The sequence below is a fragment of the Neltuma alba genome, unplaced genomic scaffold (assembly GCF_004799145.2).
Source record: "Neltuma alba isolate B1F8T4 unplaced genomic scaffold, ASM479914v2 tig00001960_pilon, whole genome shotgun sequence".
NCBI lineage: Eukaryota > Viridiplantae > Streptophyta > Magnoliopsida > Fabales > Fabaceae > Neltuma > Neltuma alba.
Window position 1 is genome coordinate 24,492 of NW_021632686.1, and position 14,702 is coordinate 39,193.

The 14,702-nt window shown below is 31.3% G+C and overlaps 2 protein-coding genes across 2 annotated transcripts; both read right to left on the reverse strand.

Annotated features, from left to right (window-relative positions):
* Nucleotides 1–236: 236 nt before the first annotated feature.
* LOC114714553 (acyl-CoA-binding protein) lies at nucleotides 237–1,855 on the reverse strand. Its single transcript, XM_028899308.1, has 4 exons — nucleotides 1,759–1,855; nucleotides 819–936; nucleotides 659–721; nucleotides 237–564 (listed from the first exon to the last, which is right to left on the reverse strand). The coding sequence occupies exons 1-4, from the start codon at nucleotides 1,768–1,770 to the stop codon at nucleotides 485–487; spliced, it is 273 nt and encodes a 90-aa protein (XP_028755141.1). The 5' UTR covers nucleotides 1,771–1,855; the 3' UTR covers nucleotides 237–484.
* Nucleotides 1,856–4,006: 2,151 nt separating this feature from the next.
* Nucleotides 4,007–6,667, reverse strand: LOC114714524 (60S ribosomal protein L13-1-like). The gene is made up of 5 exons (XM_028899268.1): nucleotides 6,595–6,667; nucleotides 5,635–5,750; nucleotides 5,382–5,515; nucleotides 4,580–4,738; nucleotides 4,007–4,452 (listed from the first exon to the last, which is right to left on the reverse strand). Exons 2-5 carry the CDS (start codon nucleotides 5,741–5,743, stop codon nucleotides 4,231–4,233), a joined length of 624 nt encoding a protein of 207 aa, XP_028755101.1. The 5' UTR covers nucleotides 5,744–5,750; nucleotides 6,595–6,667; the 3' UTR covers nucleotides 4,007–4,230.
* Between the last annotated feature and the right edge of the window lie 8,035 nt (nucleotides 6,668–14,702).

Sequence of the window (14,702 nt, forward strand, 5' to 3'; positions counted from 1 at the left end):
GTATCGTTTTCACTTTTCACTAGGACAATATCAATATCAATTTGACAAGACCTGATCTTAAATTTTATTTAGGCAACAGGGTGGGTGGACATGTTTAATTCCCACAAGGAAGATATCTCTATTTTACTCGCTTTATCCTAACTTGCATTTAAATAAAAGCAGTAATGCGTTATTGATTTGGTTGCTACCATCTGGTAGGGAGCACAAGGAAATAAAACCAATCAAGCGATCCAGTGGGCGAAATGAATTGAAAGTAGAAACCATTTCAATCCAACCATATATAAATATCTTCTACTTGTTTCCACTCATTGGCTCAGCCACAACCAATTTCCATAAAGCTATAAGAACATTTAACTAAACAAAGTCACAGTTTGATTCATCACATAATGAGAGGAAGCATTGGACAGTGTCAGACTAAAAACTGCTTATGCTTATTTAGCAAACACGTTGAAATATAAATAAAGCAAGGCTAATGAAGATCTTATCAAGCAGCCATTCCTGCTTCTTCCAGAAGCTGCTTCACCTTGGTGATGTAATCATTCATAGCTTCTTCCTGGGATTTCCCTGTAAGACACAGAAAGTAACAAGTTTCGGTGTAAGATCAATTGGTCTAGCCAGCTTTCAAGTGATCCGTGTAATGCGCTATTTCCTTTTTTACCTTCAACAGCCTTCCATGCATCCCATTTGGCTCTGTCCCTCATGTTGAATATCCCGGGACGACCTGGAAAGCATACACATTCATAAGCATTAAAGACAATCCAAGATAAATTCTGAAGTTAAAGTTGCTGAATCTTGTTTGTTGAAAGAAAAGCGCTCACTAGTGTTAACAGGTCCAACAGTGGCCTGCTTGTACAATCCATAGAGGATAAGCTTGTTTTCATTTGTTGTAGTGTCAGGCAAAGTCTTGGCTTTCTCAGCGTACTGCTCAAAATCCTCCTGCATAACAATGTCCCAATGAGCGTGTGATGCATAAAGGTTTCCAAGTTCTCACTTTTGTTATTCATAATGGAAAAATAAAATGACTTCGTTAGCAAATTTTGCGGTTAAGTTTGAATAAAAGAGTGAAATTTTAATGCTACCTAAGCTAACTAGTAACCAAATCAATCCTTGTTGACTTAAAGTTGAATATGCTTGACTAAATTCTTACTTGCAGTTCTGATGAAACAGATTTCATTATGGCGATAGAAGGAGCTATTCCACAATTTTAGGAACAGGTTTCTTTCCACACTATATCAAATATTAGCTACGAACACTGAACTCCATAAATTTTACGAAAAAGTGAAGCGATCCCTGCAGCTAAAACTCCCTACATTTTTTTCTTCATTTTATTAAACCGCCTCATTATTACTTAAGAGTACAATCCTCCCAAGATACACAATCAGTAACCTAAAGCCTATACATAAAAGAGCAGATCCCCGCAGCTAAAACTCTCTTTGTACTTCCAAACCTATCAAGGATACCACTCGAAGGTTACAAGATACCCGCCAAGCAAAATAAATGGGAAAATAGGGCTTTTTCCCAGAACAAATAAACAGAGAACAGAAAATTTGTGATTGCTGAAGAAAAAATCCAAGAAAAACAGATCTGACAAACGAACTGACTAAAGAAAAATTGACAAAACCACACGGGGAAAGGCGCGGATCTGAGAAACTAGCATGCTTTTACAGTAAAGAAAGGACCGAACCGTGTGTGCAGATGAATAATATAACGAAGAATTAAAATTGAAAACTGGGGAAGACAAAGATTGAGGATGCAAACCTTGAGACCCATTTGGTTTCTTCTGGCACTTCTAGGAAGAAGATGATGAGATGAATTGCGTTACGTTCGAGGCCTCTTTATAATGCATCGCAGAGCAGGGTGGGGGAGCGACTTTGAACTCTCAGTAGCCACTAGCCAATCACATCCGTACACGTAGGATACTCCTCCCGTGGCCCTTTTGAAAATTGAATTCGGTAACCACTACCCCCAATCAACTGAATTTCTTTTATTATAAGAATCAATGCCTTATTTATGGCCACGAAAATGGTCACAAAATTCTCTTATTCGTGCGTTTTTATAATATTACCTCATATTCTATTTATAAGATTTTATTTATAAATTATAAATAAGATCTTATAAGACTTTATTTATGGATTATATTTAAAATCTTATAAATAGGACAGGAGATAATACTTTTTTTATGAGAAAATAAAATTCATCCATAGAAGGATTTTTTTTTTGGCTTGAGTTGCTTTATATTTCAAAAAATATTAGTGATAAATTATTCATATTTAGTATATAAATTTTCTTTTTTCTTAACTGCTCAATGATAAACATGTTAAAATTCCAATTATTATTGACATTTTTGGACCAAAAAAAATTATTATTGACATGTTCATATACAACAACTTCACCCGGTCCCTTGCCAACAAGCTCGCGAGGTCTTCCATAGGGCCCCCGAGATCAGCCCAGTTCCAGCCCAAATTGACTCTTCTTGACAAACAAAATTAGGGAGTTAATTTTTACATTCTTTCCTCACATTTGTCATTCTTCTTCAAATTAATATGCCTAACTATTAAACTCATACAATAAAATGTTATATAGGAGTATTTTAGATTCAAAAGATTATAATTGTTAGTATTAAGTAACTAATTTATCTTAATTTAATCAAATTACTTAAATAGCTCCTTCATTAAGGATTATCGGAATATCAAGGCATCAATGTATTTTTTAATATTAAAGCAAAAGGCTTAGGGAAAAACATAAACTTCTTAATGGCACAGCATAGTTTGATATAGAAAACAATAATTGAATTTGATATATTATAAAGTGCTATTAACATTTAATTTAAATGGTGGAGAAATAAATTGGGAAAATTGGGATAAATCTTTCATTAAAAAATTAATTGGTAAATCTTTGAGAATTTTGTATAATTCAACTTCCTTGTGTGCGTTCTATCTTCCCTTATACATAATCTTTTTTTTTTTTTTTGCACGACATCTTTCCTTTTGCAATTAAACTTTTCTTATGTATAATCCATCTTCATTATGTACAAATTAGCTCCTTATATCTAGATAATATTTTATATAAATGATCTTTTGTACGGCTTAACTTACTTTATGTGCAGCTTATCTTCGCTTGTGTTATCCATCATCATCAAACATTTACTAATTAATTTTCCAACAAAGAATTTATGCCTAATTTTCTCAAATAAATTTCAGTTGAGCATATAAAACATGTTCTAAAAACAGAGCGAACAAAATCATGGGCAAATTAATTTTAACAAGTTTCGACTTCAATACTAACAGTTTGAGGAACATATCTCCACATCCCAAGATTTCAAATATTCTTTTGCCTATTTGTTAAAATTAAAAAGGATCCAAGAAAACAATTAATGAGATGTTATCTCCCCATTAACATACCTCCAGCTCAAAATATAAAATAAACTTTATTAGAAGACTTGATTTTTCTTTTATAACATTTACTTTTGTCCAAACATTTAATAATTTTCTTTTAATTTTAACCCCCATATATTCTTTTTCCTCTTTAATCCATTTCTTACATTTTTTTTACTTATAATAAGGACATATTTAGGAGAAGAAAATACACACTTATATATTTATTATTTTAAATTAATTTTAATTAATTTCTTAATAAACGTAAATGAATAAAAATTTTCTCCTATTTTGATTATGTATATGTTCAATACATAGTGGGATACTTGCCCCTACACAAAGCTAAATACTACTTTCAATTATAATTATAAGAACTAATTGACTAATTTAAAAAGATTAAAAAAATAAGTTAAGTTAATTATTTGTACTAAATAGATGTTATCTTTCCTATAATATCCCTACTAATTAAATTTATAAGCTAAAATTACTATTATTAGAAGGACTACTTTGAGAGGGAAAAAAAATAGATTGGAACCTTATATTTAAAACTAAAATAAAAATCAAACAAAGTCTTATATTATGAACCGGAACTAGTAATAAAATCATCAGGGCAGGCATATTTCAGGCACCTATTAAGAAACATAGAGGAAAAATTAAGACTAAAATGATATCATCCAGAATTCAGACGCACCACAGAGAAAAGCAGAGGACTGTAAATTAGTAACCGTTCACAAGGTGACATTTAAACTAGAATGCTCTAAATAAAACCATAGACGTTGAATCTCATACAAAAATAAAATGGCATGGCAATCAATTATCTATTAAATGGCGGTACAAAATGGGTGCTAAAAGATCATCACTTCTTTTCTTCCTTTTCTGCTTCGGCAGCCCTCTTTAGCCTGGCACCGATATGGCGAGCATTCGTGCGTTCGGCACGAAGCTTCTTATAAGCATCAAATGCCTTCAGTTCATCTGTGACCTTAACAAGCTCGACGGACGGCTTCTCCCTCACAATTGGCAAGTATTGTCCCTGCACTTGAGTGGCATTGGCAAGCTCCTCGGCAGCAGAATCACCAGCCTGCAATAGCCAAAGTTAACATATATAGAGATGTCAAATAAAACCTTTTTTTTTTCCCCCCTTCTTCATCAAGGAAGATAGTCACCACAACAAAAATTTACCAAACATCCCAACGATCTTATTTTACCTTGAACTTGCGTGCACGCCTTGGGAAGACAACCAATTTGGCCTTGTATGTTTTCAGCCTCTGGACGTTAGTCTGAAGACCTTCTAGAGAACGGTTCCTTCGGCGATGATCAACAGCAATGCCAATGGTTGGGGCAAGCTTCCTAGGAATGCCTGCAGCCTGATATTACAAAGATTAGAGTAGATTAGATTAAATAGGTTCTTTATACTTTATTGCTCTATAATCACTGTCTAAGAAGGGCTTAACCAGATAAATTTTACAAGCTTTAACAGTGGTACAAAGAATCATAACAAAATACTTAAATTCTCTCAAAAATTAATTTCTACACACTAGACACATCCTTGCAGCCAGAATTAAGGGGGTGTTTGGATGGAAACCAAACTTTCAAAAATGCTTTTACGGTTTACGAAGTAAATATATGGAAGAGTTTGTCTCGTTTTGCGAAAAAGTGCTTCTCTGAGGGTTGCCAAACACCCCCTACAAAGCTTCCCAGCAAGGAGTTGTAACACATAATATACCAGCGCTAGATTCCAGAACAACCCTTCTAATATTAGCATCCTAAAACAAGTTAGAACACGTAACACAAAACACAAATTGGTAAACAAACACTAAAGCAACATAACAAACAGTAAAGATTTAAAAAAAAAGTTGCCAGTAGATGTGAATTTCAGAAAACTACAATTTGATAAGGAATAACCAACAGGCATTGCTCCTAGCGGAAGAAGTTAAGTGCTGCTTAAACACGATAACATAAACAGAGCAACTAAGTGCAATACGACATAAGGGGTAACAAACGGTTTACCTTCAGTTCTTCTAAGGAAAATCCTCTTCCAGCTCTGACTTTCATGTTGTATTTCAACGTTTGGCCATGAACAACAGGCCTAAGGGGTCCAGCTGTGGGCCTAGGGAAAATCTTAACAGCTTTCTTTTGCCGAGCTAGAATCACCAGCAAGTAAAAAAAAAATTGGAAAAGAAAAAAATAAGTATAAATCCAAAACGATAATTAATTCATTAGAGCAAAGGTTAAGAGAAAGAAGGAAACCATATAAAATTACCTAAACGTCTCCTCGTCTTCCTTGCTGGTTGATTAAACCATGTCTTCACATAATTTTGCCAATGCTTCCGGAAGTGACCGTTTGGGATAACATTGTTATGCTTAACCATAGCTTACCTGACAGCAAAAATAGCAGAAAATATAAAGAAAAAATTGAGGAAATATAAGAGCGGCATACAATAATATAAACAAAAGCAAAAATCTCAAAACCCTGAGATACTACATTGGTCCTGTTAAATCAATCCGCACTTCACGCACAGTGGGACACCGTATAGTAGAGCACTCCCCTAAGGGAAAAATCTACTTTGCTGGTAACAGTGAAAATAAGGTAAAGAGGAAATGCATTCTATCTACATTGAAATTGTGCCAATTAAATTTAAACCTGGCGACATCATTCATCTGATTAATTATGAGATAATGTTATTGATCACGTAACATACAATTCTTGTTTGCCATTTTTAAAGGTTATCCTTCTATCTCAGGAGCTCAACTCAAAGCATTGTGATAAGGATACGATAATACAAGAGTACATTAGAATCATTACCGAAGCCGAGCAAAGAAAAGTATATCACTATTGAGTGTTTGTAAATTGCATTCCTCAACTACTACTTGGTATGGTGGACGTGAGAAGGGAATTTCACCAAGCAACTGATAACTATACTTCGTCAATAGAAGTTATTCTATAAAAAGAAAGCCGCGGGGAGAAAAAGTGACACATGTCCCTTGCATACAGATTTCTAGAAACCAGAAAACCATATAAGAGATCCATGTTAAATTATTCATTTCAGGCTATCTTCCACATTAAAACCCCGAAAAACCATCAGCAATAAGTTCAAAAAGGTATATAAAATCTCCAAACAGAATCGTACAGCATTATCGCCAAGAATTACAATGGTAGAGACATAGAACATCGGATGAAAGAAAAGCAAGAGACACCAGAAGCATCTGAAGCATGAATTACCTGAGGCTTCTTCACACGCCGAAGCACAAGGGGAAGCCGCACCAGAGCTGGAGGAGGTAGAGGCTCGGTCTAGTCTAGGTTTTAAAGAAACAACAAAGTGACTGGCGATTGCTTTGTCTGTTCCGGGCCTTCGTTTGTTGGGCTAGACTAAAACGGGGATTTAGATTTCGCATGTTTTCTCATTTGTTGGATTGATTAATGGGCCACGAAGATAACATTTGTGGTGGACTCACTTGCCAAAAATGACTGCTTAGAATTGGTTAAAAACCAGTCTGCCAACCAAAGAAACTTTTTAAGTGGCACCGCCTTAGCCCACCAACCTACAGACTGAACCGTATTTTTTTTTCAATTTTATTAATTATTGTATTTTATATTCTATGTAAAACATTAAAAAAAAAGTATCTATATCATTCATTTGGTGCTTTCAATCAAGTATTTGAAGAAAATACTCCTCCGATCCTTAATATAAGACATATTTAACTAATTTGATTTGATTAAAGAAGTTAGATAAGTTAGTTAATTATAGGAAATATAACATGCTTTTTGTAAAACACCATAATCATCTTTCTTAATATCTTCTCTCTCTCTTCTATTTGATTATGGTTGAAGAAAATTCATAAGGGTAATTTAGAAAAAATTGATAAATATGAGAAGTGGGTCTTATATTTATAACCAAAATTAACTTAACAATTGGTCATATATTAAGGATCAGAAGAGTATAAAAATATCATTATATTTTGTTTATATTATATAAGGAAAAAATTTAAAAATAAAAAAAATTAATTGGTAGGTTGATGGGTTAGTATGACAGGTTAGGGTTAGTTAAAAACCAACCTATACCACCTAGCCCTAATTCACCACAAGCCAGTCCGCAACTCGCGGATTGGCCTTTTTTACTTCGAATAGGTTTGTATTAAAAAAAAATTAAAATAGATAGATCTCCCTAATGACCAAAAAAAATTACTGAGTATTCATTTTCATTTGTAGAAGAAAATATATGAGCTAAGTAAATATCATATTTTGTCTCAGACTTCTAAACATTTAATACATATTTTTCTATGTGTGTGTTTGTATATATTACTCCTCTAGTTTTAAGGGTGCAAACTAGTTAAAGAGTTAATTTTGATTTTAAATGTAAAAACTTACCCCATTTTATCTTTTTTTTTTAAATCAACTTATCTATTTTATAAACTGACATATAATAAAATATTGTACGGATGTATTTTAAGAGAATCATATCACATTTATTGAAATTATATAATTTATTTAATATTTTTTATTCTGTCTCAAATAATAAAGTAGCTCATACTTCTTCTTTTTTTTTTACAGAAAATCGATTTATTAAAAGTAAAAAATTTAGAATACATTCAATACTCCAAGATATATTTGCCGGTGTGCTTACGGTGCACCAATGTGCCTGCGTTCCAATTCCCTAAACCTAAGGGGACTTGGTTGAAAAATTGGGCTTCACAAAAATAGGAGAGAAGAGAATTATCGGCTCAGAGCATAAGCCCAACAAGACATTAGGGAGAGAAAAAAAAGCCACGGCTCCAGAACATGATGTGTCCAGATCTTGGCCCCACATATTTGGATCGAAGATAGGGACATCCCGGTAGTTCATGTAGGTGTTAAGAATTAGAGGTGAGTGTTTTGCCACAAAAAAGGAATTAGAGGAGCGCGCGCGTGTGGTTTTAATCCAATGAGATTTTTTTTTGGTAATAAAATTTTAGAAAAAGAGCTGGACTCAAGGACAGGACACTTAATATTTGATTCACTGGGATCTGTGCCTGTGGGTACAATAGCATCTAATGAGATTTTTCATTCTTTGCTTCCACTCACCAGTCACCCCTAATGATTCAACGTGACTGAGTTCCAATAAGTCAACCCAGTGATACGAAAGGTGGGTGTTCTTTTCCAATCACAATTTTTCGGATGACTCTATGTGAGATAAAAATATAATTACACGTTTTTCTCAGACGTCATATAAAAGATTGACGATTGAAACAACTGAAACCGGAACTAGAATATTCATGTTCATGATTTATAAATAATATAATTTACAAAAAAAATTGATTAAAAACTCCCAATTAAAAATTATCTGTATAGTATCAAATAACTTGGGTCCTTAAGTTTGTGTAACTCATTTTTAATAAGGAAATTTAATCTTTTGGTTCCCATAGTTTTCACTCATTTGTATCTCAATCCTTATTGACTCGGTGCAACTCAGACCTTATAATTCTAACTCGGTTGTAACTAGAGCTGTTCATAGAATAAGACTGGAACAAGCTCGTCTTGGTTCCATCCCATTGAACAAAGAAGGGGCAGGATTTTCGTCCTGTGTCCCATCCCGGTTCTGATGAGACCGAAACAGGAACGGGAGATCCTATTTCCCTTTTTTAAAAAAAAAAAACTATAATTTTTTGTATGAATTTTTATGTTATAATATTTATTTTTTATTGGGCTTCTAAAGATAAAACATTATATAATAAAGAAACAATACTATAAAAAAATACCATAAAAGAAACTTTATATAATGGCTATATGAATTATTTTATTGAGGAATGAGGTTTTGTTGAGATAACACTGCAACTTAAGAGCTGAAAATCACTATAAAAATAATTATTAATAAGTGAATTGAATAATTTAATAATAATTATTAATAAATAATTTAAAAAAAATACTCTAAGACAACCACGTCCGGCGTCCTGTCCCATCCTATAGTCGTCCCGTCCCAAATTTTTTTTTTGTTGCCTGTTCTATCTCATCCTGAACTGACCAAGATCGGGACGAGATAAGTTGAACACTTCTAATTGTAACTCAGTTTCTGAAATTTGACTTGTTGCAACTTAGTTCCTTTACTCATTTCATTTTTCAAAAACTCAGAGACTAAATTATAAAATGGATAAAACTATAAGGACTGAGTTGTAACAAATCAAATTTTAAGGATTGAATTATAATCAAATGAAAATTATAAAGATTGAGTTGCATCGAGTCAAAGATAAGGACTGACTTACAAACACATTAAAACTATGAGGATCAAAAGGTTCATTTTTCCTTTTGATATATGTAATTTTTTCTATAATTGCATTTTCATTTTGTATATAGTTAAAGAAGAGTTACGTGTAAAACTTTATATTGTTCGCACTCATATTAAAGGGGTGTTAGATAAAAATATATTGCAACTAATTAGAGGTGGTAAAGACGGTTGGCCCTCCAATTAGTAGCCTGTAACATCTTAAATTCTATTTCAAGGATTTAAATATTTAAAAATTAAAAAAAAGATTCAAACTGTTATTTTTTTCGTTTTATCTAGGGTCTTTAACTTCAATTTATTCTGGGTGTTTTCTTTTTACCTTCTCCCTCGTCTTTTTTTTTTTCCCTCTTCTCCTTCTCTCACTCCGCTCTGTGGCTTGCAGCATCGCTCTCTCCCTCTTGTTTCTTTCTCCATTATTACATATTATTTTGGTAAGTAAAACTACTTCTAATTACAAAACTTCTCTCATAAAAGTTGTTATACTCAGTCAGATCTGTCTAACAATAGTAATTTTGTGTTGCTTAAAAGAAATTTTTGGTATAAAGTTTGGAGCAAGTATTTAGTTTTGATAAGTGTTAACGACGGTATTGTAGATCTGTTACAGTAGATCATTTCTACCGGTTTAGATTTATCCATTTGTTGATTCTAGTATTTAAAAATTAATTTTTAATTAAAAATATGTTATGTATAAGATATATCATATTTATACCAATTAAAATTAAGTTAAATAATTTATTTGGGTTGTTTGACATATTATTGAGATTTTAATCGGTTTATTTTTATTTATTGGATGACTGGAGGTTTTAAAATAATTATTGTAGTTAAAATTTATTATTTATGAAATTATATATATGCCATTAAAATTTTAATTAGATTATTTATATATATAAATATTTGAGACACTATTGAATTTTTTATGGTTCAATTTTGAGGTTTAAATTTCAAATGAGATTTTTAGAATTTAGAATATAGTAATTTCATATTTAGAAATTTTGAAAAATTCTTTTTATTAAAGTAAATAAGTTGGAGGATGTAAATAAATAATTTGGTTTATCAGAAAATTATCAGTTAGTTCTAAAGTACTTAATTTTGGGTTATAAGGTTGTGAGAATTTAGAATAAAAATTAAATTAAATTCAAAATTTAACTAATATATAAAATTAATTAATTAATTAGTTTATATTAATTGTGTAGATTAATTATTGGTTGAGTAAAGGATTGACCTCGTGGTAATCCTTCTATTACTTTGGCGAGAGATAACCACTTTCCACTTATTATATGTACTAATATATTGTTTGTGAGTATTTTCCTATTTTTGAATAATATTTGTTATTTGGAATTCGAGTTGATATATTATATCTTTTGAGCTATGAAAATTGTCTTGTCGGATTTTTGGAATTGTGATTGAGAAATTTGAAAAAGATATGAGTTATATCTTATGGATTATACTGAGAAAACATTGAGACATTTTTCTTTATATTGTGAATGATTGGTTGTTATTTGGATTTTAGATTAAGCGCTGTCCTACCACGTGATAAGACCGCCATTGGTGCACATTAGTTGGCTTCTTCCTTCGTTCTCCAAAGTGAGGGATAAGCATTTGTGGCTTCTTATTCGTTTTCCAAATTGAGAGATAGGCCTATATGTCTGATTGATTCCCCATAGTGAGGAATAGACTTATGTGGCTTGGGTGTTGGCCCCATAGTGAGAGTTTGGATGATTAAAATTATATTTCTATGGATATATCTATATTTCTCGAGCATTAATAATTATCCCACTTGACATCTCACAAGCCCATGTTAGTTTGTATGATGAGTTAAAAAGTTGGTTACTGAGGCGTTTGTCTCACCCTCCGTGATTTAACATTTTCAGGTAATAGCTCTAAGGCTGGTCCGTCAGAAAAGATGGTGGAGGCTCAGCTATCAAGTTTTTTGTATAGCCTCCCTTCTTTTGTCTTATGTGCTATTTTATTATATATTGCCACATAGCACTCATCTATTTTAATGTTGTAAACTAATAGATTCGATTACTACTAATTGATGAGAGGGCTATATTAAAAGTCAGAGGCCTCTAAGACTTTCCACATAACATTCGTTTGAAAGTATGAGTTTTGTTTATGCTAAGAATTGAATGATATTTTTGGACTTTGAAAGTCCAAGACCCAAGTTAAGTATCGACGTGCTCGTGATAAGTTTATTTTTTTTAATCATGATAGTGATTTTAAAATTTAAGATTTCTTCTTCTCTATCATGGTTAATCTTTTAAATAAATTGAAAAATTTGATCTAAATAGGTTTTAAAAGAATGCTCATCACATAGCCAACTCGTCGCAGGTTGAGCCCATGTAGGTCGATCCTAAAAGGACCGCCTCCTAGAGGGCCTGCATTTAGCCAGCCTGCCCTCCAAGGGATGAGTTGGTAGGTTAGCTCGCAAACCTCTATCTTTTTTATTTTATGTATATATTTTTAATTTAAGATTGAATTAGAAAATTTTTAAAAATTAAATTCTTTTTATTTTTATATTTTTATATAATTACATAATTAAATTAATCTCAAAACTCAAAATATAAATATATAACTCATTTTTAATAATTATTTTATTAGTACAAAAAATGGTAAAACAATAAAAATATAAGAAATCAAATTTAGAATTAACAAAATACAAATCTATATGTAAATTGAGTAAAAATAATAAAAAAATTTGCACGAAATTAAAAAAATTTGAAAAGAATTTTAAAAAAAAGGCGGGTTAACAACTAAGAGTTGAAAAAAGACTACATCCAAACACTCTCAGAAGGTTTTTTATTTGTTCAAGGTTACCTAAAAATGTTAAAATAGAGCAATATTGTTTTTTACCATTAAAAATATCGACAATCAATATCAATTTTTTAATAGCCAATATTAGTTTTTTAATGACATGAAACACTATTTCTATATTTTAAAACTTTTAAGTCATATTAAACCTAAAAAAGTGGACCTGGCTTATCTCCTTTTTCTTTTAGGCAGCGGACGGTTCTCTACCCAAAACTACACCTTTTTGAGGTAAAATGGTGATGGGGAGCACTTTCTTTTCTTTTCTTTTTTCTTTTCTTAAGAACATCCAATAGCTTGAAGTATTATCCTATTAGTATCTGATATCTTAAAATAATTTTTAATACACTTAGCATCCTAAAATGTTTTTAATAGAACTACTAAACCAATTTTTTTTTTTGCGATTATACTCTTAATTTGTTCTTTTAGTAACAATGAACACCCTAAACTTACGATAATGAGTGTTACTAAAAATACTTTAAATGCTAGATGTACAAAAAATTACTTAATGATATTAGACAATACTAAAAAAATTATTTTAGGAGCATCTAACTTCCCTCCTTTTTCTTACCTGTTGCTCATCTTCTAACCAAAAACTACACCATTTTGGAATAAAATGGGGGATGGTGAGCATTTTTCCCTTCTAAGTGGTACCTAGGAACCTAAAATATACTCTTCCTGTTCTAAAATATTTTTTAATATCATCCAGTATTTGAAATCTTGTGCCTAATAGTGTAAAATATTTTTCAGCAGCATCTAATATTTAGCAGTTGACATTCTAAAATTTAGCGTGCCGTATTCTGAAATAATTTTGATACATTTAACACTTAAAATATTTTAATTATCTGGGGACTGAAATCTCACATGGCTTTTGATTATTCACTCAAACACTTCGATGATCTCGATTTTCCCCCCGAATTGCTCGTCCCTCAAATAACGAGAAAACCGCGATCCTCGCTTCCCCTTGTGTATCTGGGACTTGGATTCTCTCACTACCTTCCATCCTCTTCCCTCCACTACCCTTTTTTTCTCTTCATAACTATTGGATCAAAATTCCAATGGTCCAGATTTAACATCTTATAAAAATAATATTATTAAAAAATAAATTTAAATTGTTAAAATCTGGTCTGAACAGTTTACAATTGTATTAAAAAAAATTTGTTTTATAATAACAGTCTGTAGTTATGAACTGTTCAGATTAGATTTTAACAGTTTAAATTTATTTATTTATTTTTATCATAATATTTATTTTTATAAAATGTTATAAAATATTAAATCTGGACAATTGGAGTTTTGATCCAATGGTTGTGAAGAGAAAAAGAGGGTAGTGGAGGGGAAGAGGATGGGGAGGGAGGGAAGGGTAGTGGAGAGAATCCAATTCCGTGTATCTGATGATAAGTAAGCAACAGGAGGCTACTGGCGTGATCTTTAGCCATTTTTGAAAGTCGTGCCAACTGAAAATATGGAAAACAAGAAATTGATTTTTAAATTATAATTTTAAAACCCTATGTTTGGATGGAGAGAAAATAAAAAAGAAAAGAATATGAAAGAAGAACATGGGAGGAGAAACGAGTTTTCTTCTGTTTGGATGAGCAGAGAAAAGTAAGAAGAAAAAAAGTAAGAGAAAAAAATGAGATGTGAGACTCACTTTATTTTCTCTTCACATATGGAGAGAAAATGAGAAGAAAACTCGTTTTCCATATGCCCTTCTCAAATATAATCCATATATCACATTCTACTTTTAATACAAGTTTTTTTTAATTTTACTTATGACTGCTTCATAATTCAACAAAATTATCTCATTATATTTGTGGCTAAAATCAAAAGCTACACATGAACTCTATCTTTTCTCATTCAATGAACATTGCAAGAAATTCGCACAATTAATATATAAATAAATTTCTTCATCTCTTTCAACTTTTATATTAAATTTTAATGTTAATAAACCTATACATAATTTATTTATATCATTTTATTATGTTTGATTTTAAAAAAATTTAATTTTTACCTTAAAAAGAATATTTTTTACTAAATTATTTGGCTTTTACAATATAATCACATTGTAATATATTTTATCAAAAATTTGATTTTAAATATTAAATGATATCAACACTACTAGGATTTTTTATTATGACATTTAATTTAATTTATAACATGATATATTTTGATATAAGATAAGGGTATTTGTCATTTATATATTACTCATTTTTTTTCTTTTTTGTTTTTTCTCATTCATCCAAATAGAAAGGAAGATAACATTTTCTCT